This window comes from Nannospalax galili, unplaced genomic scaffold (genome assembly GCF_000622305.1).
Source record: "Nannospalax galili isolate Female #2095 unplaced genomic scaffold, S.galili_v1.0 scaffold127, whole genome shotgun sequence".
Lineage (NCBI taxonomy): Eukaryota > Metazoa > Chordata > Mammalia > Rodentia > Spalacidae > Nannospalax > Nannospalax galili.
Genome location: NW_008360326.1, coordinates 5,716,431 through 5,742,820, shown reverse-complemented (window position 1 = coordinate 5,742,820; position 26,390 = coordinate 5,716,431). Strand labels below are relative to the sequence as shown.

General features: G+C 47.5%; 1 protein-coding gene and 1 long non-coding RNA gene across 7 annotated transcripts in view; one reads left to right on the top strand and one right to left on the bottom strand.

Moving 5' to 3' along the window:
* LOC115068906 overlaps positions 1 to 911 on the top strand; it is a 3,655-nt gene extending 2,744 nt beyond the window's left edge. For both annotated transcript variants that reach the window (XR_003848243.1, XR_003848244.1), the window contains one exon: positions 371 to 911. This is a non-coding gene — a long non-coding RNA (uncharacterized LOC115068906). The remainder of the gene's footprint in view (positions 1 to 370) is intronic.
* Positions 912 to 7,984: 7,073 nt separating this feature from the next.
* Positions 7,985 to 25,160, bottom strand: Stk11ip (serine/threonine kinase 11 interacting protein). 5 transcript variants are annotated; one of them, XM_029560031.1, is made up of 24 exons: positions 24,858 to 25,160; positions 19,840 to 20,045; positions 19,568 to 19,642; positions 19,215 to 19,310; positions 18,777 to 18,884; positions 18,572 to 18,643; positions 17,558 to 17,684; positions 17,159 to 17,262; positions 16,941 to 17,036; positions 16,765 to 16,806; positions 16,441 to 16,587; positions 15,916 to 16,000; positions 15,044 to 15,397; positions 14,676 to 14,905; positions 14,242 to 14,358; positions 13,930 to 14,107; positions 11,912 to 12,142; positions 11,687 to 11,790; positions 10,674 to 10,771; positions 10,397 to 10,575; positions 10,078 to 10,159; positions 9,851 to 9,921; positions 9,080 to 9,327; positions 7,985 to 8,399 (listed from the first exon to the last, which is right to left on the bottom strand). In XM_029560031.1, the coding sequence occupies exons 1-24, from the start codon at positions 24,916 to 24,918 to the stop codon at positions 8,250 to 8,252; spliced, it is 3,261 nt and encodes a 1,086-aa protein (XP_029415891.1). In that variant the 5' UTR covers positions 24,919 to 25,160; the 3' UTR covers positions 7,985 to 8,249. The 5 variants fall into 5 exon arrangements, with proteins under 5 accessions (XP_029415891.1, XP_008824021.1, XP_029415892.1 ...); XM_008825799.2 differs by having other exon boundaries at positions 14,676 to 14,881; XM_029560032.1 differs by lacking the exon at positions 18,777 to 18,884.
* Between the last annotated feature and the right edge of the window lie 1,230 nt (positions 25,161 to 26,390).

The following is a 26,390-nucleotide window of genomic DNA, read 5'->3' as shown; positions in this document are numbered from 1 at the left end:
CTCTCCTCCCCTCTCCCCTCTCCCCTCTCTACCTGTAAAGTCATGGCAGCTACTTTCATATACAAACAGCCTGAGAAGGGTCTTGCCAACCTGGGAGCCTTAGTGTGCTGGGCTCTATGTATCCTGTACTCAGGATAACACAGAAACCCCACCCCACCCAGAGTAAGAAACTTCAGTTTCCACAAGTTCCTCCCTCTACAATCTGTATCTCTGGGATGATAGGGTAAAATCTCCCCTGGAAAGGTTTTTGCAAGCCCCATGTTCATCTTGCATTCTGGGGCAGGGTGAACAGGAGATGACACCCACCCACCACTTGTTTTCTCCTAGTTCATTCTATTTGACATAATGTATTCTTTCATTATGCCTGCAGGTCTCGTGGCATCCTGCCTCCGGCACACCTGTATTTGTCAGCCCCCCACCGTGCCTTCTGATGGGGTCTTCATTACTGTGACAACAGTGTCCCATGCATGCACAAAGGATGGCCACTCTGGTGTGTGTCAGCATCAAACTCAGAGGCTATACATGTTCAACTGTTGACAGGAAAGGTGACAGAAAAGGCAGAAGAAGCCAGTGACTGGCAAGCTCAAAGCAGCATCTACCCCACATACCTCCCGCACAATCCAATCTGACTTGAACTTCCCACCCTGCAAGATGATGCCCTAGAATGATTTCCTGGTACGTACAGTACCTGCAATACCACCACAGCCCATCCCTTCTGACCAGGGAAGCAAGACTCATTCCAGCATCCAGACTTGGCGACACAAGCACACTGTTTTTACACTTGGAGACACAACTGGGCCAAAAGCACTCTAGGGTGGATTTCTCTCACAGCCACTCCCTGGAATCACCATCTTGGGGTCCAACATATAGAATCTAGACCAATGTAGCTGATATTTGTCATCAGTTGTTAACTAAACCTTTGAAACTTCTCTCTTATGTTTTGGTCATTTCTTGTATTTTAAGTCCTCTTTGCCAAGGTAGAAGCTAGAAAACAACGTCTTGACGCCCTTGCTACTAGGATAAGACAGTGACCTGAGTTCTACCAGTTACTCTCTGGTACAAGGCCTGAACTCATAAGTGACATGCTCAGGAGGATACCACCTCTGATCATGGGATGGAGTAGAGCTAAGGATAGTAGTGCAGAGGCTTTGGTACCTAATAATGGTAGTGTTTCTTCTATAGTAGCTCTTGTGGTAGCTGCTCATGATTCTTAGCTCTATATTCCTCCCCAAAATACTCTTAATAATTCACTCTTTTCTTTCATATATCCCTCTCCAGAGAGCTGGAGAGACAGCTTAGCAGTTAAAAGCACTGGCTGCTCTTGCTGAAGACCTGGGTTCTGTTCCCAGCACCCAACATGTTGGTTGATGGCCACCTATAACTCCAGTTCCAGGGAATCCAACACTCCCTTCTAGCCTCGGGCACCAGGCATGCATGTGGCACACATACATACATGCAGAAATACACATACACATAAATAAAAGTATATCTTTTTTTTAAGCTGGCCTAGAACTCAAAAAGTAAGTAAATCTTTTAAAAAAATAAAAATAAATAAATCCCTCTCCAGCTTAAAATCACTGTTTGCAGCTAAGCAACCTGGCTGATAGGGTCAGGGAAAGGGCAGAGTCCGGGTCAAAGACAGAGCAGGCACCAGGCATGCATGGTGCTGACATGAGGGAGCTGGCAGAGAAGCTATGAGGCAGTGGTCCTCAGTGACCTGACCTCTCTTGTGATGACTGCCGTACTGAATTATCTCCACCCTTTTCTCTTTAAAAAATATCTTATTACATTTATTGGGAAAGCGTGCATGGCGTGGCACTCAAGTGGGGGTCAGAAGACAACCAATGGGAGTTGATTCTCAGGTTGTCAGATTCAGCACCTATCCTTTACTCTTAATGATAACAACGATGATAATATTTTAACCTGGAATTTAAGGGGTTCTTTCCACCTTACAAGGCACTTTCATATTCTCATGGTCCCTCACAGCAACCTTCTGAAGTAGAACATCCTGTTTGACAGGTGAGAAAAATAAGGTTCATGAAATATAAGTAGCTTGTTCCAAGATTAAAGACCCATAAGCAGTGCAGCCAAGTGAGCCTCAGAGCCTCTGGCTCAAGTCTAACATTTACCCCTGAATACCACAGCATGCCACCATGTCTTGATGCCCTATGCAACTGCTAAACCTTCCAAGCCATGTGCAAAACTGAAATAGATGAATAGCTTCCCAGGTGAATTTTTCAAGACTGCATCTTTGCTATTAGAGGTTACAGAGGAGAGAAGTTAAGCATGAGACCCTTGAGGCCAAGCAGCCTGAGATCATAAACCCAGCTTGGCCTCTTGATAACTGCATGACCTTGAACAAATTATTTATCACAGTCTCTAGGTCTCAGATTCTCTGGTGGTAACAATGAGGTTGTTGAGAGTATAAAATGAGTTCATCTGTGTGTAGCACAGTGCCAGTGTGTCAGTGACTTAGCACATAGTGCTGGGGAAATGTTGGCTAGTTTCAATACTGCTACAAACCTAAGAGACGAGAGTTCCCAAATGCAAAGTCCTCAGATAACCTGCATAGGAAATGACAATATGTACACATACGAAATAAGTGGACATTAGCTTATGGTTAGCAGAGCTATATATCTTAGGGACAACTTAAATTTGCCATTCATGCAATCTCCCAAAAGGCAGAGAGACCCAGAATAGCTTTGACCTTCTATCAGGTAGATTCTGGCACTCTTTGGCCAATAGACAAATCCTTTTTCTTTAATTTACTGGAGATTGAACCCAGGGCTTCACCCATGCTAAAATAGCATTCAACCACTGAGCCACACCCCAGCCCCAATGGACCAATACTTGCATTGGTAATCTTAAACCTACACAGTGAGTATGGGTTCATTGAGCCTAGGTTGTCACTTAAGACTCTTTCCAGAACTATCTCCCTGCTCCCCAGAACATAGCACTCAGGACCATTTGCTATTGACTGGGTTCAGGTAAGGCTTACTTTCACAGTGAGGTGGCACTGAGTAAGGGCCCAGGCTCTGGAGTCAGAGATGCTGTAATATAATACCACATCAGTGCTTGGCACAGGTGTTCAGTAACTGTCACTCTTATTTACTATTGTTGTTACTCTACAGTGGTTTATCTCATCATAATCCACACATCCCTGACCTCAACTCTGACACAAATCCAGTGTCTGGACAGCACCACTATCCCTTACTGTCATCTTGAAGAATTCACCCTCTAGACCAGCCTTCCTGACATGTTTATATTAGGACGGCATTTTGCCGTTCTGGTTGTTAGCCTTAGCGTTTAACAGCTGTGCCATCTCTCCACCCCTAGAATGGCATTTTGAGATGTGAGTCTGTGTACTTTCATGTTCCTCTGTCACCCCTGAATAAGTAGCCTGCTGGAATTGTGTTGTCTGAGGGAATCAGGCCTACCAGCCTTTCTGCCTTTTTGTTCACCCAGAGCCAAAGTCAAGGGTGGTTTCCAGGGAAGAAAAAGAAGTGGGTTAGCAAGAGAAACATAAGTCTTGGCCAGAAACTGGGGAGGGGTGGAGGAACAGACCTTTCCCCTCCTTAATCTGCAAAACAGGATGGTGTTATCCAAGACATAAAAGGGAAATAGTAAAATCAGAGAGCCCTGCCAAACCCATGGGATAGGGGCTTGAAATTAAAGTCTGGTCATTTAAAAAATATAAAGTACTATTTCCTGTATACTCAAGTTCATATACTAAGACTCCTACATTACTCTATATCCATGCCAAGTGTTATGTATATATTTGGGGAAAAAACAAGCAAACACATAGCTTAATGATTAGGCATGTATGGCAAGTACCATGAAGGAAAAGCCAAGTAACAGAGAAGATTCAGGTGGCAGGCCTGGGGCCATCCTCTGGAAGGAGGCAACCATTAAGCAAAGATCCAAAGGATATGAAAGAATCAGGTATGCAGTTGCGGGGGTGGTTAGGGAAGTGGGAAGAGCCTTGGAAAGACAGTTGAATGATCTGGATGGTGTTCTTCAGGACATGGTATCCCTGGAAGGTGGTACATAAACAGATGGGCCTTCTCTAAGGTCTAAGAGGCAATATGGTTTAAGGAAAAGAGCACAGATTCTGTAGACAGAGGGTCCAAATGTGAGCCTACCTGAGTAACATAAGCCTCAGCTTCCTCATCTGTAAATGTAGATCTTCTCCTCCAGGGTGATCATAATAATGTCAAAGGAATGATGAGTACATAGACCAGCACTAAGTATGTTGTTAAAATGGGCATTGTGCTGCATGTGCTTGTTCACACCTGTAATCCCAGTTCTTGGAAAGCTAAGACAAGAGGATCTCAAGTTTAGCACCAGCCAGAGTTACATAGTGAGACCCTGAAAGAGAATCATGTCAGGTTCTTCCTTGCGTCCTTCTCTCCATAAAGCCAGGGACATTTGAGTAACACAGAGTAAATATCTGTGAAGTTGAAAGCAAGTGCATATGTAATTATAGCAAGTAAAAAACTAAAGAATGTTTTTGTGGAGGTCAGCAAAGTCAGCAAATTCCAAATGATCAGATGACAAAAGGATGGGCCAAGAAAAAGCATGCCCTAACTTACTGCTATCTCCAGAAGTGTCTGAGTTTTCTCCAAGGCACACGGGGGAAATAGTCACTCATAAACACACAGGCAGTAAGACACAGGCATCCACTCTTCCAATTACAAAGAACATTCCTAGGTTCCTAGGTGACAAAGCAATATGTAGCAACTAGGCAGGTTTTATAGCCAGCATTTATTTAATGCTTCATAATTTGCTGAGTACTTCCATATACATTCAATAGCTTTGTGGTGTAGATAGGTTATTGATTAGCCTCAGGCCCACACTGTAGATGAGAGAGCAGAGGTAAGTTACCTGTCTGCAGCCAAGCAATGAATCATAAAACTAAGGCATAACTGGAGACCCTTGAATTCTAAATCTTGTGTCTTTTCTATACAACCACACTAACCCTTGTAGATGGATGCAAAATCATGCATGTCCTGAGTTAGGTAAGGCATCACACACAGAACCATAGCTGAAGCTCCAAGTACAACTAAGCAACCTGGACAGGGTCTTCTCAAAGTGACTGCAGCATCTTAACAAAGGAAGAAGGATGCCACTCATCACTGTCAAAAATGTCTTGTCCAAAGGAGCATACTCTATAGAAAGATGGATCCTTTAGCTGATGTGCCCCCCACCTTTGCCAGTCTTAGGAATCAATGTTTAGACAACTCAGTTTGGCCACAGACCCAATAGGACTGCATATAAATCATCGGTATAATTTTTGGAACTATTAATACATTCAGGTTTAAATTTTAAAATGTTTTAAACCTCCAGTCCCACTTTAGCCCCTTCTACCTTGGTCTCGTCTTCATCTCCCACTGTTCCTTGTTTATCCCTCCTGGGCTTAAACAAATACAAGCAAATGGGAACTCACAGCCTCCTTCCCCACTCTTTACTAAGGAAGATGCGATGCAGATGCAGTGTTATGGTTCTATTTCAGGAGGAAGAATCCTCTCTCTGCTGCTTTCCCTGAGCCACAAAGCCTTTGCTAAGTGTCCTTCATGCCAGCCTGAGGCCAGCCAGAGGCCAGCCAATCAATAAGCACTTGCTAGAGGGGAAAGACCAGACTAAACAGACAAATCGATCTCTGGGGACAGTCCAGAATGTGTGAAGTGTGTGCCTCCTGACACCTGTGCCTACAGTGTCAGCAAAGCAGTCACCAGACCTAAGCACAGTGGGATACAGGAAGTACAGTCACCTGAAAGCAAGTGCCTAAATAATTATAGTTTCTGGTGAGGCACAAAGCTAAAGGGGTCAAACACCTCCCCAAGTGGTAAAAGCATCAGGCCTGAGAATCCATCTTCTGGGTCATCAAAGCAAGAACAACTTTGCACAACACTGCCAAGGACTGGCACAGTTAAACAAAGATGTTCCCAGAAATTCGAAGCACAAAGAATTGGAAGAACCTTCTCTGACTCTCCAGCCTCACACTTCCTTGCACATCAGCCTAAACAACTGGAGATTCCTCTGCCCCACTGAATCATGACTCTTGTTTCTGGAGATGTCCTTGCTAAGGGAGCCATGCAAAAGATGGCTTTGGTCCAGAGGCTGGGAAGGCCTTCCTCTGGCCCAGCATTGGCTCCTATTTGCTGATGACACAAAGTCACTGATAGGAAGGGGCTAGGCACATCACTGAGAAAGTGGACTAATATTTTTGGGAAGTTTTAATTTACTTCAATTAAGAATTCAGGGCAGCTCTGAGCAAAAAGGGAAGTAGGTAAAGTTATTCTGTGAGCCTCTCCACAGGCCCTTCTGGGTCCCCTGCCTTCTGGCAGGCCTGTTACCAAGGGAAAGCTACCCAGCCAGCACCTCTCACTGGCCAGTCCAAAGGCTCAGCATTTCCCCCTCACCCTCCTGCCAGACCAGAGCAGGATACTGCCTGGGAGAAACTAATCTTAGGAAAGTCTTTTAGAGGGTTGAGTAGTTTAAATACCCTTCTCTAGGGGAAATGTGCACAAGAGTATATATGCACTGAAATTTCAGATGCAGGGAGGAAGAACAATGCTTGGCTCTAGAGGTGACTTACAGGGTCAGTGATGACATCTCACATTTTGTTGCAAATCCTTATTTACAATATAAACTTTTGAAGGGTGAGTTTGCTAATTTTCAAGTAAACTTAAAAATGGTCCCCTGTTCATTTGTAACTACTTGAACCCAAAGGATGGAGAGATGTGATGGTTTTATCAGGCTAGGGTTCCAGGTGAAAGATCCCAAGCTCTGCTGTCCCACCATATAGACCACAAACTGGGCAGCGCCTTAGGCCTGGCAGCCAAACAGGGTGAGCTAATTACTCACACTGCTCATTCAGGCATGGGAACCAAGAACCAGGGCTTCTCTACACCAATATGTGGGGCACATATACGTTCCTACTATGTTCACTTTGGGTATAAGAAAAAGATCCCTGACCAAGTTAGTTCAAGTTGGAATAAAAGTTCATTTAGTTGCCGGGGTGGTGGCACACGCCTTTGATCCCAGCATTTGGGAGGCAGAGGCAGGCAGATCTTTGTGAGTTCGAGGCCAAAGTGGTCTACATAATGAGATCCAGGACAGCTGGGGCTACAGGGAGACCCTGTCTCAAAAAGACAAAAAAAAAAAAAGTTCATTTAGTTAACACCCTTTCAGAAGCCCATACTTGGTTCAAATAATCTTAAGGTACACTCACATAACACATATATACACATACAAAGAGGCTTCTTCAGGTCACATAATCTAAAATCACAAAAATATCTGCCATCAGGCACAACTGGACTTGAAGGCCCAAGGAATGACCAAGATAAAGTTTTGCTTGCTCCCCTAGGCTCCATCTTCTGGTCTTCATGGCTCCATTTTCAAGAGACCTCTCTCCTCATGGCCAGACTCCAGCTTGTCCTCTCAGCAACCCCCAGCAACCAACCACCAAGGCTGAGCTTTGGTGAGCCATACCAAGTCACAAGAGCATTCCTGAGTTAATCACTACGGCCAGCCAGACGTGGAGACAAAGGTAGAGGAAGAAAACCAACCCACTGAAGCCCCTGGGTTGGGGCAGGCAGTGTGGTGAAAAGCTGGTAAGTGCAGAAAGCTCCAAGTGCCAACTCCTCCCTCCATGGCCAAGGCCGCACCCCCTCTCCCAGACCCCATCTCCCAGTGGTTCTCTGCTATGGCATGAGGTCTCACTAGTTCCAATTAGAATTCAAAAGCAAGAATCTAAGAGGCCTGGCTGTTTGATTGGCAGTGATCCCATGTGGAGCCACATAATAGGTCACTGATAGCTTGAGGACTGGGTACACCTAAGTCAGGAGTTCTACTTGGCCAGAATAGAGTTAGGGACAGGTCACATGGTATGAACAGGTTGCTTAGGGCTCTCCATGCAGAAAGAGATTAGGGGAATGGCAGGCTTCTAAGTACCTGTGACACATAAATACCTCCCATGACATCTGGGATGGAAACAACTTTATTCATACCTGAGAAAAAGTGATGGAGAAACATTCTTACTGACCACTTAGTCTGCCCTACAGGGCAGTTCACCTAAGGGCAAAATCATTTCTCTCATCCTTCCCTTAAGCTGTGGGTCATTTGGGGCCTCACTGGCCAGCGACCCAGTCTGTAGAAGTCTGTAGTGAAGCAGGAACACAGGCCCAGAGACCAGGAGAAGGAACTTCTGCAGTGGGATTCCTGAGTCAAAGAACGCTCAGGAAGCCTCACCGGTCAAGGTCCAGAGCCTCCTGGGTTATAGTCCGGAGTCCAATGGAGAACAATTCCTCCCACGGCTCCCGGATCCAGTCTAGCAGGGCTGTCAGCTGCTCCCCACACACAACACGGAGTGCCCAAAAACTCTCCAGCCGAGACACCTGGTAGAACAAGCATTTGGCAAAGTGAGACATACAGGGAGACACACCAGGAGGCAAAGAAGGCCTTAGGAGAGAACTAATCATCCTCCTTGGGTTCTCCAAGCTCTTCTCCCTCATCATCTCTTCCCCTACCTAGACCTATGTCACTCTGTATTAAGTGGCTGACCCTGAGCCCTGAAAACAAAAGTGTTTGTGTCCCCATCTCTAATCTTCCTGGCTATAGGGAATATGAGTTCTGGAGTCAACTCTTAAGAAATGTGTGCGTTCAATTTCTGACTACAGCACTTGTGGCCTGGGCAAGTTTGTTCATATCATCAAGCCTTGGTTTCCTCATCTGTAATACAAACCAGTAATAGTATCTCCTCCTTATGCTGGGGTTGTGAAGGTCAAGCAGTTGGCACACAGTGGGCAGACTGAACATACCAACTCTCAGCAACTAGGTATTTCACTGCAGGCCTCCTACTTCGGCTCCAAGGCTAGAACATTCCCACTACTGACTGCTGCTTTCCTCTATGCATGCTGCTCATCCAAACCCAGGTCCTCACCCCCAACTGTATTCCCACTACATGCCTGCCCATCCCTTAGCATCATTTTCATCTAATTCTCATCCTTCTTAGATGCATTTCCATACTGCCCTCACTGGCTACTACATGCACGCACGCAAGCACGCACACCCCTACCTCATCGTAGAAGACCAGCCGCAAGTCCAGGGGGCTTGTGCGATAGAGCTGCACTGAGCTCAGACTGCTGAGTGGCTGCTGCTCCCTGACGTGCATGGAAGGACCTGGCCCCAGAGGAGGGGCCTGTTTAGAGGCTTCACCAGATGCCACTGGGAGGGGGGATTCTGCCTGGGACCCTGTAGGGTCCTCATCTAATAGGTACAGGGTGGGCAATGTCAGCAACAGGGACACGGGGCAGGTAGAAGAACCTGTAGGGAGAGAGACAGGGTAAGACCCAGAGTGGAAGGCTATGGCGGGAACAGATCCCCAAGGCCAGTGTCCCCAGAACTGCTCAGGAAAAGAGGTAAGAACCATACTAAAGGGTGGGCCACAAAGTAGCCTGGGTCCCATAGCTTCCATAAATTCCAGGGACCCCTCAACACCAAAAGCCCCGAGTCCAGATTAAGGGAGCCATTGCACCAGCCACCCAAGACAAGGGCTGGCAGCCTCTTGACAAGATGAAAGGAGCAGACCTAGTCAATCTACCCACTTTAGGAACCTGAATCTCAAAGTCAAGGCCTCTGGGCAGCTGAAGCTCCAAGGGCCTCCTGACCCCACCTGGAGAAGTAGGAAACACCAAGACTGTCATGTGGGCATGCCTACAAGGGCAAGGAGTCTAGATTTCAGGAACTGAAAATTACTACAAGGGCACTATGGAGGTAATGGGGATCAGCCAGTGACCTAGGACAAGGGGCACAGAAACTACAGAAGCATCTGCAGCAAAGGCCTTACCGTCAACCAGGAAGGCCCGAAGGTAGAAGAACTGGGGAGTCTCTGAGGAAGTATCTTTTCCCAGCAATGGCCTGAAGAGACAAGAGGCAGACACAGAAAAAGAATCATTCAAGGAACAGCTTCAAGGAAAGAGAGGGAGGATGGGTGTCAGCACAGGACAAGACCACGTCTGGACTCTGGAGAGAGAACCTGGACACCACCTACACCCTGACCTCCTGTTGACTCACCAAAGCCGATGCTTCGGGGTCACCTCCTCCTCTGTGGCACTGATGCAGTTCCTCTGGGTGGGGGGCAGAGACTGCAAAACACCTGGATAGAGCCAACCAGAGACAGAAATCTTGAGGGACCTTAGCAATCCTCTATCCCAAACTCTCTACCTCTCCACTTTGCCTATCCTCCATAATTCTGGACTTGGAGAACTTCTATTAGAGGGGGTTGAGAGAGAAGGGAGTTCCATGACTCCCATCTCCACTGCTGGGCATCAAACAGAAGGGCAGGCCTGGAAGGCCTGGCCTCTGTGCTCTACCCTCCCAGCCTCTCCCTCACCAATGAGCTCCTCAAGGAAGGCCCGGCAAAGCCTGGCATCTCGGGGCAGTAGCACACAGTTGCCAGTCCCAGCCGCCCACTCCAGCCAAAGGCTCTGGCCTGCCAGGCCCAGCTCCATGCCACTCAGATCCTGCAGGGGAATGGCCAGGGTTGGCTGGAGCCAGCTAGCAGGAGGCCCGCTGTGGAAGGAGTAGAGCAACCAAGAATAAGAACAGGATAGGACAAGATGGACAGGGAAGCCCTGATGCTGCCCCAGCTACATACATGGCACACTCACCAGATGGCCCCTGTCACCTTTAACATGTAGAGTCTGTGGTCAGACACGACCACGAGACACAGAAACTCCCCTGCGTGGCCTGCCAGCACCACTGGCACCTAAGAGAAAGGCGAGTTGACAAGAAACCAGAAGAAAGAACCAAGGAGGCACGTACCAGACCCAACACTGAGTGGTATCCCAACCACTAATCATTACTGCCCAGGTGACTTTGTGCTCAACAGTTTCTCATCCATCACTCCACCACTCTCTACCTGCAACTCTGCCCTTCCTCCAATCCCAGGGTCTCTTAGCAGGCCTCCCTGCTTGTCCACTCACCTCTTCCAACCCATCCTCTACACTCAACCAGCCCATCTTAAACAACAAACTTGACTGTTAGTTCCCTGCTTCAAATCCTCTGGGTGGCCCCTGGGTCCCGTCCAAACTCCCTGGCAGACATACCAGACTACTGAACAGGCCAGCCTGCCCCAGGGACATCTGCCTCCCAGCCTGCACACTGGCTGTCCCATCCCAGGCAGTCTTCCCACAGGATCCTCTTTCTCAAGCATCTGTGCATTTGTGGCTTCCTTCCCCTAAAGTGTGAACCCACACAGGCTGGATAAGAGGACCCTTCTAGAACTTCACCCCAACTGCTGTAGTTTCACACTACATGATCCTGTTTCTCAGACCAGACTCTAAAACTGAGGGCAAGACTACTAGATGGCAGAGTCTAAGTGTCCAGAACATGGAGGGAATAACACTGTTTGTTTGTTCTGACAGGAGGATCCATTTACTGAGTGCCAGGCGCTCTGCTGAGCAACTCAGACATCAGCCCTCAGCTTCCACACTAAATCAGGGAGCATTATCTCTACCAGGAGTGGACAACTGAGTCCCAAATGTGAAGGAACACACCCAGAGCCACAGAGCAAGTATCTGCTATTGTTGAAAACCAAGCACTCGATCTGCCACCCACAGCACGAGTGGACAGTGGGCATGTGGATTAATGGATGGCACACGCAGCACCAGGCATCACAGACCTTGACACAGCACTGAAACTCCTCTTCAGAGTCACTGAACACTTCAACATCTAGGAAGAGCCGGAGTCGGTGGTCCACAGAACGCAGGTTGCAGCATCCAGGGGCTAGGGGCAACCAACAGGTCATCATCCTGCCTCCGGCAGCCCAAAGCTCCATCTCACCACCCCCTGCCCAGTACCCATCCCTGCCCTAAGCACACCTCCATCTTGTTTTGCCTATACTCACATGGGCTGAGGCTCCAGCTGCTGCAGACACGGGATATGGATGTTTGAGGTGGGATGCTATCAGGCCCATTGGGATGGTCACTGTGGCCAGCAGAGTCATAGACAGGGCTGGGGGACCAGGAAGGGGCTGGTGTCTTGTCCCCTTCATTCTGCTCTCTGCTAGGGGTTTCCCCAGACACAGTCAAGAGAACCACATGGTCACTCCTACAGTTTGGACACACGACAGGAGACTCTGGAGAGAAGAGCAGAGACTCCGTGAGCCTCCCAAGAGCACATCCTACTATGCTCGTATATTCCCTGCTACTCTCTGGCCTCTGTGGAACTGTATCTCCAGGTCCAGTCATGGTCACCATTGCCAACCCCTAACCCCATCTCCAGACATAGCCTCTGACTGACCCTTCCATATCTCCGTGAGGGCTATACTAGCCCATGGCCCATAGTTTCCTAAAATATATATCCCACCTTCAAATTCCAGGCCCCACTCTGGTTCCCTTCCTTGGGTTAATCAAGTACTGCAGGGCTCTACCTACAATGACTGAAAGACTAAAATCAGAGCTGGGGAAATGGCTAAGTTCATAAAGCACCTGTCACATAAGCATGAATATCTGAGTTTGGATCCATAGCCCCCATGTAAACAGCATAGTAACAGGTGCCTGTAACCCCAGTATTGTGGAGGTGGAGATAGGCAAATCCCTGGAGCTTACTGGCCAGCCAGTCTAGCCATGATGAGCTCCAGGTTCAGTGAGAGATGGTCTCAAAATATAAGGTACAAAGTGATTGAGGAAGACAGCCAAGGTTGACCTCTAGCCTCCATGTGCAGACACAGGTACAGAGGCACATCAACACACACTTACACTCATATACACACAAGAAAAATAAATAAATCTTTAAAAACGCTACCACAAGTCTGGGCATGGTGGTGCAGGCCTTTAATCCCAGCACTTGGGACGCAGAGGCAGGCGGATCTCTGTGAGTTTGAGGCCAGCCTGGTCTACATAGTTACAGGCCAGCTGGGGCTATAGAGAAACCCTCTCTCAAAGAAACAAAAAAACAAAATAAAAAGGCTACCACAGAGCCAGGAACAGTGGGCACACACTGTCATCTTAGCATCTGGGAGACAGAGGCGTGAGGATTAGAAGTTCAAGGTCAGTTTCGGCTATATAAGAAGTTTGAGACCAGCCTAGCTTTGTGAGACTCTGTCTCAAAACACCAAAATTAAAATACAAAAATAAAAGAAATGCCAACATAGGAGGGATGCAGTAGCTGCAGGACCTATGGAGTACAGCCAGGGTCCAGAAAGGGCTGGACCATTCCACTGCCTGCTGAGCCTGCTAGGGCAGGCTCACAATAGGTCATGGCAAAGAACTGTTTCAATGGAAAAAAGAACTTAGTCCTGTGATATCTGCTGCTGAGAAAAGTGGCTGATAAAAAGCACGCCTTCAGCACAGCTGATATCCAGAGTACCCCTTCCTTTTTCAACATCTTCAAAGCCCTTACTTTTGATTGGCCTGTAAAAGAACAATCCCTTCAAAAGCAGAATATAAAGAGAGGTCACAAGGCACCACATCCTATCACATAGCTTACAAGGTCATCAAGGAAAGCCAAACTGTGCCAACCCCTAAAGCAGCTCATTCAATAGCCACCTCGCAGAGGTCATATGACAACCGAGCACTGCAGTGAGGACTTGTTAGGCTTTATGCCATTCCTGAAATGTTACTCCCAAACACCCTCAAAGCCTTCAATTTATGAAAAAATAATGAGTATGTTTAAACATACTCACAGAATGGCACTTCCTGACTTTGACAGGAAAAAAAAAAAGCCAGGATCCAGTTTCAGGTGTATTTGTTTAATGCAGCTCAACAGGCAGGAAGTTGCAATTCTCTTCCCTGACCAATGGTTGGCCTCACTCTCTTAAGGCCTGGCTCCCTGGGATTCCTTCTCCACACTCCCGCACTCAGAGCTGCCTTCTGTGCAGTAGAGGAGCTGTGTGGGCAGGGAGGTCAAGTGTACAGCTGGTACCTGTCTTTTGGAACAGAGGCTTCCAGCCTTCCTCACTGTCCAGTCCCAACATAGACTCCTCTGGCTTGAATTCACAGCTACAACGCAGACACTGGAATCTGGGCTCCTGAGGGTTCCTGGCCTTCCCAAGCTGCTGCTGTTCCACAGTGGTGAAGGGGGTCAGCACAGCAAGTAGCTCCTGAAAGGTGGTGGGTCAGAAGGCAGCTGTCAGCAGGACTCCAGTTGGACATGTCTAGGAGACCCCAAACCCTCCTGCTTGGAGCAGCTCCTTCCATTCTTCCCATCTCCCAAAAGCCTCCTGGACCTCGTCACCTGGATGGCCTCATGGGCCTCTGGCTCCAGTACCACATAGCGACGCAACTGCCGGTCAGGGAAAATGTAGGAAAAACGTAGTGCAAGAATAGGGGCCCCAGGGAGTGGATCTGGGTCCTGCACAGGAACAAACAGGAAAAAGCAGCAGGAGCAGGAGGAAGGGGGATCAGGGTTACACTGAGCATGGAGGAAAACAGTAACACTGGATCCATTCAAAAGCTAGTGCCCTTGCCCCAAATCTATTCCTCAGCCCAGCCTACCAAACCACCTCAACAGCCCTTCACACTCCCAGAGCACTCCTTGGCTCCAAGTGCCTATGAGAGAAGGTAGAAAACACCCAGCCAGGTGCCTGGTACACAAGACACACTACATTACTAAAGATGGCTCCAGAAAAAGCCAAGCATCTCTTCCCAATCCTGACCCCCACAACTCACCTCAAGCACTGGTTGTCTCTGGGTTCCAGTCTCTGGCTCTAGCTCAGCAGCCACCAGACTCTGCAGTTCCAATCGCTCCAGGGTTCGAGCTGCTCTGAGTTCCACCTCAAACAAGTGGGCAGAAGTGACTCGGAGAAAGCATTCCTTGCCCCGCACACCCGCAAGCCCCTGCAGGGGACACACCAACATCGGGCGGCAGAGCTCCACTGTGGAGAGATCAAGAGTGGCACCTGGAGGAGGGAAAATGCCTAGATCCTCTGCCATCCCATAAGTGGCCTTCCACCCAACCTGGCCTCTCCACAATCGTTCTGGTATTCCAACACCACCTGATCTGGCACGTTCATTCCCTTTGGTCACAGGCGTCTCACCTTCCACTTCCTTCTGGTCCTGCTCCTCCTCCTCCAGGTCTTCTCTTGCTCCCTCTTCATCCTGTTCCTCCCTCTCTTCTTCCTTCTGGGGCTCTGGTTCCACCCTGTCTTCCTCTGACACCTTCTGTGGTGACTCCTTAGTGCTTTCAGCTTTCTCTGTAGCCAGAGGGCTACATACACTCTCCAGGCCCTGGACATCCAAAGGAGGGGTGCTAAGGGCAGGAGTCTTGGTGGTGGTGAGTGGGGGGCTCCCAGAGGTCTCCAGGTGGCTCCTATACTGCAGCCAGTCACAGCCAAACCGCTCCCGGAAGCTGTTCAACAGCTCGAGCTCCCGATGCTGTTGTACAAACCAGCCTGGGAGGAAGGGGGATATAGAGCTGAGATCCCACCCCCACCGAAATGACCGCAGCCTCTTTCTATGGCTACTCTTCAACAGGCCTCCCTTCAGCATTATGTTCCCAAGCACACCCTATGTAATGCTGTGGTCACAAGCAATCCAAAAACACATGTCAAACAAAGCTTGTGGAGATTCACAAAACGTGGCAACACACCTGAGGTCCTGAGATGGCTTATAGGGAAGAAACCTGTTCACTTTAACCTTACACTTCTCCAATTTATCTAGCCACATCATTTTATTAGTCAATCTTTAACACCCCCATGAAACCTGTGCTCTTTTAAGAAGTTCTGGAGAATGCTGTTTGGGAGTAGGTCCTCCTCATTTGCCTAAACTAAAAGATGACAAACTAAGAGGCCTTCTACAATGCTCCATACCACCCAAAAATCAAGTTTCTCCTATCACATCTGCAAAGTAACACCATACTGAGAGAGCCGGATGGGAGTGGGAAGGAAGTGAGCAGGTAGAGCCAACTTACCAGATGGGGAGGGGTCCAGAGTTCGGAGTTCTGGGTCTGTGTCACTGGGCTCAGAGATGCTTGCCCGCCTCACACGAACTCGGCTCTGGTTTGGATAAACAGATGGAGTTCTATGAAAGTCACAGCCTTGGGGCTGGAGAGATGGCTCAGAGGTTTAGAACACTGACTGTTCTTGCAGAAGACCTGGGTTTGAATCCCAGCACCCACATGGCGGCTAACAACTGTCTGTAACTCCAGTCCCAGGGGATCTGACAGACTCTTTTGTCCTCTGCGGGCATTGCACAACACAGGCACACTTACATGCAGGCATAACACTCATACACATAAAATAAAAATAATAAAATAAAATATTTTAAAAAAAGAAAATCAGGGCCTTGAACCTGGCCATCCATGGCTACCCACTCAATCTACCAAAAACCCCAACTACCAGCAAGGATAAGGCCTTGCTACTGCTAGTCCACCAAGAACCCACAGCCCCAGGAAAGAGACCAATCCCAGGCACAAAGCAGTCAAAGATGCTACTACCTTAACCTTACGAAGCAGGGCCTGGGTCACAATGCCCCCTGAGGAGAGGCTATCACTCAGCTCAGGGCCACCTGAGGTTTCAGTGGTACTCCCTAACGACAAAGGCAAAGGTGGAGCCATGGGACCAAGTCCTGAAGATTCTGGAGTCTGGAGTATGACAACAGGAAGAGGTCAGAACCAAGGGATCACCTATACCCTGCTTGAGCTACCCAAGAAGAAGAGTCTACTTTCCACTGACCAGGAAGACCTTTCCTACCCTGTCTCCCTAGCCACTGCCCTCCCTTCATATCATCCCCATTAGTCCTCACTCCCCACTCAACTGACCTGGAGATCCTTCAGTGACAAAACCTCACCATCAAGCAGGAACTGTGCAAAGACAAAGGAGAGGGCAGTGCTGGCAGAGGAGCCCCTCTCCAGCGACTTGGGGGTTAGCATAGCAGAGGCCCAGTCTTTGGCCTCTTACCCAGGGGAAGTAGGATAGACACTATATCATCACTCACACTATGAGCAGCATCCCTGGCCTGAGGTGACAAGTACTGGGCAGTAGTTACACGGTGTGCAGGGTGGAACCACAAAGGGTTACCCTCCAGGTAGAGCTGAAGGGCAGAAAAAGGAGAATAAGATGGGCCACAGGCCCTGCCTATGAGAAGATGCTTTCTGGCATAGGAGGGCCAGACCTGAAGGTGACACCCAAGTCCAAAAAGCACCCATGTCTTACTTTACGGAGTTCAGCCAGCAGCCACAGCGGTGATAGCTCCCTGTGTCCTTCTAAAAGGTTATAAGCCACATCTAGGTGCCGCAGGTTCCTCAGATGCTCCAAGCCTAGGGGAAAGGAGAGAAGGAAGAGGTCATGCAGGATAGTGTAAGGTATGAGGGTGTGGCAGTGTGTGTGTTGGGGACAGAAGTAGAAGGAAAAATCCTTGTAGCAAAGTTCTACCTCTCTTAGGCTAGAGAGGGGGCACAGCCATTAAAGGCTCAGACTCACAGCCAAAAAAGACAAGTCCTACCTCTAAGTCCTCAGGAGGCTCTAGATGCAGATGGTCTCGGGATCTACTCAAGTCTCACTCCTCCAATTCCCTTTCATGTTGCCAGCCCCCCGCCCCCACTTCCCACTCACCCTGAAGGTTCCGAAGCTCATTGCCTCGCAGTATCAAGATCCCCAGAGCAGCCCCTGAAGGTCCCATTCTTGGCACCAAGTACAGGTGGTTATAGGAGATGTCCAAGTAGTACAGCTCAGATAAATCCTGGCAGTGGGTGAGAAGAGCAAAGGTCCTCAACTTGACAAAGTTCTAAGCAGGGTATTCTGAGCCATCTTCTCAACTCCATCTTGGCCTATAAAAACTATAGACTCAACACAAATGATTTCCTCCATCCCACACTTAAAGACTTCAACAAACACTAGCTTTGTTCCTAACAGCTCCAGGCTGTACTCCTAGAATGGTGATTCCAACCCCAGTTCCTGACTGGGAGAAGACAAGGCTCCAGGAATACTCAAAACAACCAAAGAGATATTCTGTTTGTTTCAGCTAAAGATAGGGCTTGTCTCCCAGCCTCTTAGGGAACAAGCCATCCAGTGCAGTTAGTAAGCAAACCCAGATGTGCTTCACATGAACTCACACCCTATTCCTGACTTTTATAAATTTCTACTCTCTGGGTGTGCTGATTGACCCCCATCCCCTCCTCATTCTCCATCCAGTTCACAGTGAACCTTCTTCCCTGGTGCTACAGTTTATGACTGATTGAAATCTATCCTTATCACTTTCACAACTATCCAGCCTTATTTATCTTTGATGGGGGAGAGAAAAACCTAGGAAGAAGGTTTGTCATCATCACAAAATCTACTATTTCTGAGCCCAGCACTAGGCTAAGTGATAGAGGGTACTCATCACAGGTATTCTTATGATTTCTACTTTACAGATGAATGATTCAGTTGCCCCAAGTCATCTCAATGTTCCAAGATGGGAACTCCGCCTTGTCTTATGCTAGAGGTGAAGCCCCAAACAGTACTAACTCCCAGGATATGGCTCCACTCAGGGGCAAGAGCTAAAAGGAGTACAAACTGATCCGAGAGAGAAAGAGAACAGGGTTATCCAAGGCCAAAGTATATCAGCCACTAGGCAATCACATTTACCATCAGGAAGCCTTTGCAGTCCTGGACTTGATTGTGGCTCAGGTTTAAGAAGCGCAGAGCTGACAAGAGCCGCTGAGGGGGATGGGAAGAGGAGGAAGAGAAAGTTTGGTCTTTACACAAGGACATTTGTCAAACAGTTGGCATTCATCCAAAAGGACCCACCCTTTCCCTTCTCCAAAGGTCCTATCCCTCAGGAATCACTCACCAGGGAGCTATCTAAGTGGGTCAGAGTATTGTAGCTGAAGTCAGCAGAAAGCAAAGCTAGCCAGGGGAGGGCAGAGCAGAGGTCACCGCCACAGGCAGACAAGATTTCCTGGGCAGGGGACAGGCATGTCACTACTTCACTCTCAGTTTCCTCACCATGCCATGCTCTATTGTCCAGTCACTCATTATATACCAGGCTCCACCTAGAGAGACATCCTTGAAGAAAGTTAGAGTCTCTGTCCCCAAGGAGCAGACAGACTATGGAGGGCTAGATATAGAATATTTAACACAGGCAGGTGTGACTATAAATACAGACAAATACAGAGTGCTATGGGGTCACAAAGAACAGAGGAAGGGAGAATACAGGGAGAGACCACAGAGCTTGGTCTTTTGTTTCCAGGACAAGGCACAAGGAGGGTCCATTCGTCACCCTCCTTACCTCTAGTGCCTGAATGCTCCTGCTGCAAACCAGAGTCTCCAGCTGTGAGTAGATGCCACGGAGGCCGTGCAGGCAGTGGAGGGGGACACCTCGGAGCTAGCATACAAGAAGAACAGGAGGGAGGAAAGCAAAACTTAAAAGGAGACAAAGACTTCATCTCTGTCTTCCCTGATGGGGAAGAGAAAGAAGACAGCGAAGTCCAGCTACAGCTCAGGGTAGTGTTCAAAGGAAAAGACACTATTACTGCAGAGCAATGGTATATTCAGGCCTGGTCTCCCACCAAAAGAGGTCATCTCTCTGTCCTCATCCCCAAAGACTGTTATGCACACCTACATGCTCCAAGACTCCCTTACCTCCAGCTGCCGAAGGGACTTGAAGGGAAAAATCTTGATGGGCCCTGGAAGGTCAGGACCAGGAACGTGAACCAGCTAAAAAAAGAAGCATTCAGGTCACTGAGGCAAGGCAGTCTCCCTTTCCTCAGCACCACTTTCTCAGCGTAACTACCTATATCACTGACATCCTCCAGATCTCAGATCTGCAGACTGCTTGCAAACCCACCCCATCCCCTGCCTCCATCATTCCCATAGGCTCTCTGAACATCCTGCCCCATTCCCATCCCCAGGACCTTGAGTGAAAGCGTTTTCTGCAGCACATCAAAGAGGAACTGAAGCTGGAGGATGATAGGTGAGTCAGCAGGGTGGGAGGGAAGAGCCACAAAGCCTGTCTGGCCAGGGCCCCATGGCCCAAGGTGCAGTTCAAACACTCGGTTCAGTTGCTGCAGTGTGGCAGTCAGCAGGCTCAATGTGCTACAGCCAGACAAAACTGCATCCCCTGCAGGGAGGACAGACAGAAGGAGGATGTAATGAAAGGTCTTCCTTCTGGAACCCCAAAATATACCCACTCCAATTTAGATTGCAAATATTTCCCTGTAGAATCAAACTTTCTATCTTCTCCCCAGCTTAAGTCTTCTATAGCTCCCTTCATGTTTGTTTGTTTGTTTTTTGAAACAGGGTCTCCCTGTAGCTCCAGCTGGCCTAAGCCACCTTTTTCTCTTAAAAAAAAAAAAGAAAGAAAGAAAAAAGAAAAAAAGCTTTAACATTTCAACCTGATACCTGAAACTGTTTCACTACAAGACTCCAAATGACTTTTCCATGTTTGTTTGTTTGTTTGTTTTTAATCTTCTATTTAAAAGAGCTAGGCTACAAAATGTGTTGAAAATAAAGGCCGCTTGGCCCACAGCCCTCTCATTTTCTGATGTATCCCCTTCTACTGCCCAGTTGGAGATTAACCCCATCCAGAAAGCCTTCTCAAAGGGGGACTTCTCATCTGGGGACTGAGGAGATGACTCAGTCAGTAGTGTGGGCCAAGAATGAGAAAGTGACTTTGACCCCAGCACCACATGGTGACACACACACATAATCTCAGCATTGGAGGATCCCTGGGGCTCACCAGCTAGCACACCTGCCTCCTCTGCAAGCCCCAGGGTCTCAGTGAGAGACCTTGTCTCAAAAAAACAAGGTGGACAGGTCCTGAGGAACAATACCCATGGTTGTCCTCTAGCCTCCACACATAAAAAATAAAAGTGGGGCTAGACAGATGGCTCAGCAGTTAAGAGCACTGACTGCTCTTGCAGAGGACCCGGGTTCGATTCCCAGAACCCACATGGCGACTACAAACTGTCCTTAACTCCAGTTCCAGGGGACTCTGAAGCCCTCTTCTGACCTCCGTGGCATTGCACAACATGGGTACACTCACATACATGCAGGCAATACACTCATACACATAAAATTAAAAAATAATAAAGTAAAAAATAAATAAATAAAAGTAGTATCTCTGAGCTTCCACACTGTAATAACCCACTTTTACACAAAGTTTGACTATATGTTTATCTTTTTTTTTTTTCCTGGTTGTTAAGAGTAACATGCACATTTATAGAAACTCTCAAACAACATTAAAGTGCACGCCATCAGGGCTGGAAAGATGGCTCAGCGGTTAAGAGCACTGACTGCTCTTGCAGAGGACCCAGGTTCGATTCCCAGCAACCACGTGGCAGCTACGACCTGTCCTTAACTCCACTTCCAAGGGAATCCGAAGCCCTCTTCTGACCTCCAAGGCATTGCATGACACGGGTACACTCACATACATGTAGGCAATACACTCATACACATAAAATTAAAATAAAATATTTTTTAAAATGCATGCCATCAATCATTACAGCACTAAGGTATTTCCTTAAAATGCTCTCCCTAGCCAGGCATGGTGGCGCACGCCTTTAATCCCAGCACTTGGGAGGCAGAGGCAGGCGGAGCTCTGTGAGTTCAAGGTCAGCCTGGTCTACATAGTGAGTTCCAGGACAGCTGGGGCTACAGGGAGACCCTGTCACAAAAAGACCAAAAAAATAAATAAATAAATAAAAATTCTCTCCCTAATGAGATGTTACTCTGTAATGCCATCTTTTGTTCACGTTCTCACTCATCACTCTGCCTGGAAGAATATACTTACAAGGTAGCTATGGAGAAATTTTTTAAACCATTTTTTAAAAAATAAAAATGGAAGGCCAGGTGTGGTGGCGCATGCCTTTAATCCCAGCACTCGGGAGGCAGAGGCAGGAGGATCTCTGTGAGTTCAAGGCCAGCCTGGTCTACATAGTGAGTTCCAGGACAGCTGGGGCTACAGGGAGACCCTGTCTCAAAAAGACCAAAAAAATAAAAAAATAAAAAATAAAAAAAAATAAAAATGGAGTTAAAGAATGTTGCAGAAGCCAGGTGGAGGAGCACATATTTATAATTCCGGCACTCAAGAGACTGAAACATTAAGTTCTCCCCTATGTCCTGTGATCTGTCTAGCCAGAGGGTCATAAGCCTGACAGCAATGTGAGATGTAGTTAGTCTCCATCCTAAGAAGCAGACCTTAAAGAGTGGTTGGTTACTCCTAAAGTATTTGTGCCACTACCGCACCAGTGGGCATATCTTGCCAGGCCAGGTGTTATTGTAGTTGACAGGATTCACAGCTGGGTAAGGTTGATGGTTATTTTTTCCTTCTAGTAGCACACTACCTTCCAGTACTACGAACGCTAGCCAGCAGAGATGAGGCTCTGAAGTCAGCACCAGCTGGAATTCTGCCTGTTTGTTCTACAGTTCATATATGTAGTATCTTCGGAAATAGGATCTTACCATCAAGTTCTGATGAGTAACCAAGAGCACAGGCAATGGCCAGTATTGTTTGAGGGTCTATAGGACCCCTAGTCAATAGCTTCTAGAGGGACAGTCCATTCCGGGCATAGAGGTTTTATTTTTTTCATTAGCCTATGCCTACCATGTCTAGAAAGGGCAATGTCTTCCTTAATACCAGTTTCCTACTAAATAGTTATCATATTAAACTGACTCTTAATGACATTGTTATACCCAATGATTAATGCATCTCACAGCTCTCACCAGAGAAGTTTCCATATAAAACTGATGGTGATTAACATAGAAACCCATACCTGCCAACTTGCAGAGAACAAGAAGCTGAAGAATGCGTATCCGTGAATAGGGCACCTATATCAAACTTCTGCCTCACAAGGCTCAGGAATCATTGAAGGAGGGGGAGGGGAATTTTAAGAGCCAAAGATGGTGGATGACCACAAGGAAACAGAATTTTCCAGACAGCTGGTCAGTTACCCATATGAACTCACAGCAACGGTGGCACACAAGTCCCATGCAAGTTCAAACCAGAAAAAATTCCCAGCACAGACATGAGGAAGTGGGTAAGAAACTCCAACCCCACCTAAGAAATTGTGGCAACAGGTGGCTGCTGGGAGAAGCAGAGACAGTCTCTTTCAAGCACAGGATTCTTGGTAGGTTAAACAGGCTCCAGTGGATGGACACACAGTGAAGGACATTTGAAGACACAAATTCGACTGTATAGGCATCTATCTGTCTGTCTATCTATCCAATGGTACATCAAATTGGGGGGGGGGGCAAGAAGGAGAGGTGTGGGTAGGGGAGAGGATCTAAATACTATCAAATAGTACAAAAATCACCAAATTCAATTAAAAAAAATAAAATTTGAAAAGAGATTGAGGCCCTAGGGAAATAACTCAATGGTTAAGAGTACTGGCTGTTCTTGCAGAGCACCCAGGTTCGATTGCCAGCACATGGCAGTGAACAACCATCCTTAACTCCAGTCCCAGGGGATCTGATCCCCTCTTCTGACCTCCGTGGGCACTGCACAACACAGGTGCACTTACATACACGCAGGCAATACACTCATACACATAAAATAAAAATAATAAAAATTTTTTTAAAAAGAGACTGAGGCAGGATTGCAATTTCAAGGCTAGACAGCCATAAAAAGGCAACAGAGCAGTCACCTATATTCTTCACAGTTTCCTTCATCCCATGTTTATACTTCATATAATTATAGTATGATATCAAAACCAGGACACTGATACAGTATACAGTTCTATGCTGCTTGTGTAGATTACTACCACACCATAATCAAGACACAAAACTATTCCATCACCATCAGGGTCTCCCGCCTGTGACTTCTTCATAATCATATTAACACATTCCATGATCCCTAGAGCTCCTGGAACCATGTAGAATTTTTGCTGAGCAGGCAATCTCACAACCTTGCATAAAGATTTTCTATGTACTAGACAAAGAGTATAAAGGACAGGGTTTAAGGAGTCTCTCAAAGGAGCCCAGTCTAGAAAAGGTGGTAAAACATGTGGACAAATCATCAATACAAGCCAGAAAAGGAAACTGCTATAACAAAATCCCACAGATGCCATCAGTGGAGGTATAGTGATAGAGGTCTGCTAATATTAACTCAGTAATACATGCCAAATGATTCTGCTGCCTCAATTAAACCTCACCATTGTCTACCAAATAGAGCTATTAACTGCACCTTACTGATATGAAAACTGAGGCTCAAAGAAACTTTTTTGCAGTGCTAGGGATTGAATGCATATGCTAAGCAAATGCTTTACCATTAAGCTATATCCTCGCCCCTCAAAGAATCATTTTGAGTGTGATCATCTACCTAGTAAGAAGTTGCTACATCTCTGGTTATCAAAATCAAAGCCTGTTTCTACGGTAACTTATGCCAACCATGTATTAAATACTGTGGGCTCCACTGTACCCAGGAACTGAGGGGAATCAATTATAGTAACAATAACTATCTCTTCTGAGCATTTACTATGTGTGCATACACTGTACTAAATGCACAAATTAAAACGCCAGTATCTTTTGTGCTAAGTACAATCACTATGCTAATCTATCTGTGAAGAGTACTGAAAGTCTGAAAACTTCAAACAGTTTTACCCTAGTTTGAAAGAGGATTGAGACTACACCGACGTGGGTCTTACTCCAAATCTCGTGACCATGAACAGTTGTTGGCTGAGGGTGCTTAGTCAAGTAATGATCACTTCCCTCTGGGAATATCAGATAAGGCAGGGGGAAATGGCACTAGAGATGGCTAGAGTTTAGACTGTCAAAGACACATGACTCTGTCAGCAATGCATCGCAATGAACAAACAACAGGAGGGTAAAGAAATGAGCGATCTCTGACAATCTCCTGACCCTGCGGGAGTGTTTCGGGAAGGTAGGACGCACACCCACGTCGCCCGAGACACAGTGCAACCGGAAGTTCACTCACCGGACTCCCGCAGCAGCCCGGCGAGTTTCCACACTATTGTGTCCTGAGGAGTGGTCGTCATGGCCACACGACGCTGGGGGCGGAGCCTGGGAAAAGAGGAAGCGGAAGAGTCTCAGTTGGGCGGTGGTGGTGCGAAAAGCCCAGGCCTTTTGTACAAATGGAGGCGTCGCGTGAAGGAGAAAGCTAGAAGGAGCGTCCTCTCGGATGCCCCTTTCCGGAACATCAGCCTCGTGAGCCGGACCGACCGTGGGTTCGGCCCTCCAACCACTATTGCAGCCCTACTCGTTAAGAGCAGGAAGTCCCGCCCCGGAAGGGAGTCGAGCAGAGGACCAGCGGAAAGCCGACCTCCGCTGCCGGAAGCCACGCCCCCAGGCCCTGTAACGTTAGCGTGGGGCGGGCGAGTTTCCGCGAGCTGTCTGTCTTCCTGAGCTGGGCTGGATCCCCGAGCTGGGCCCCCAGCCGGGAAAACCGACTCCTTGTTTGCATTCTGGGCGGGGAAGCTAAGTTTGGAGAAATGGGATTTTTTTTTTTTTTTTAAGGGTAAAGGTCTCATCCAAAATGAACACTGGTTTTCCAGCTACAGAGCCTTCGCCTGGGAAGTTCTCCAGCGTCTGCGTGTAAGCGCTAAGGCCCGCCGGGCTGCCGCGCTGAATCCCCTTGGCCACACAGTCCAAAAGTCTGCGAACTCTTTAGCATGTTTCCTTCAGCAATAGCACGCTCTCAAGTTAGTGAGATCCCCCTGAACCTAGTTCTTCGCTTTCAGCTCGGCACACCAGAATCAAAAAGTTCCCCGGTTTGAAATGAGAGGTTAGGTTAGTTATTGAGTGAAGGTCACTCAAAGAGTAAGGAGAGCGCCTAGGTTTCTAGGTTCCAGGTTCCTTCTGTAACTTTTCCCGGCTGCTGGTCAAAAGCTGACAACTGCAGGACTTCATTATGGAAATTTTGATAGATTATCTAGAGCTTTGGAGGAGATTGTCTTTTATGAAGTGCCCCTTTTCACCATGAGAAAGTCAAAATGAATGGTAAAAGCCAGTTGAGAATAGGAATAGGGTCAGACATCTTTATCCCAAAGTTGTCAAATTTTGGGCCAGGGATATAGCAATGTCTAGCATGCTATTACAAGGTGGGATTAAAATCCAGTACGTGTCATAACTTTAGAATATCTGTCCCTGTTTATCATCTGAAACAAGGGGTGGGGATGGGGGAGAATCTTCCCTTTAACTGTTTAGTCAACTTCTCTTAGACAAGAAACCCAGTCTTTTGAAGATCTGATGTTGTGTCTTGAAACCCTTGTGTTAGCCTCATCTCCCTAGCGCTCAGTTATTTTCTGAGACTCCACTACACAAGGGTTGTCCCATAACCAGTTTTTTTTTCTCCATCCCTGTGCTTCCAGAAATGGGGAACATCCAAAAATAAAACTAAACAACACAGAGAGAAAAAATCAACCTAAAAGACGAAGTAACAGGAGCTAAGTAGGCCCTGTTCCCATCCCCCATGTGAGGCCCACTCCCCTCTCTGTCCTTGGCCTGCAGG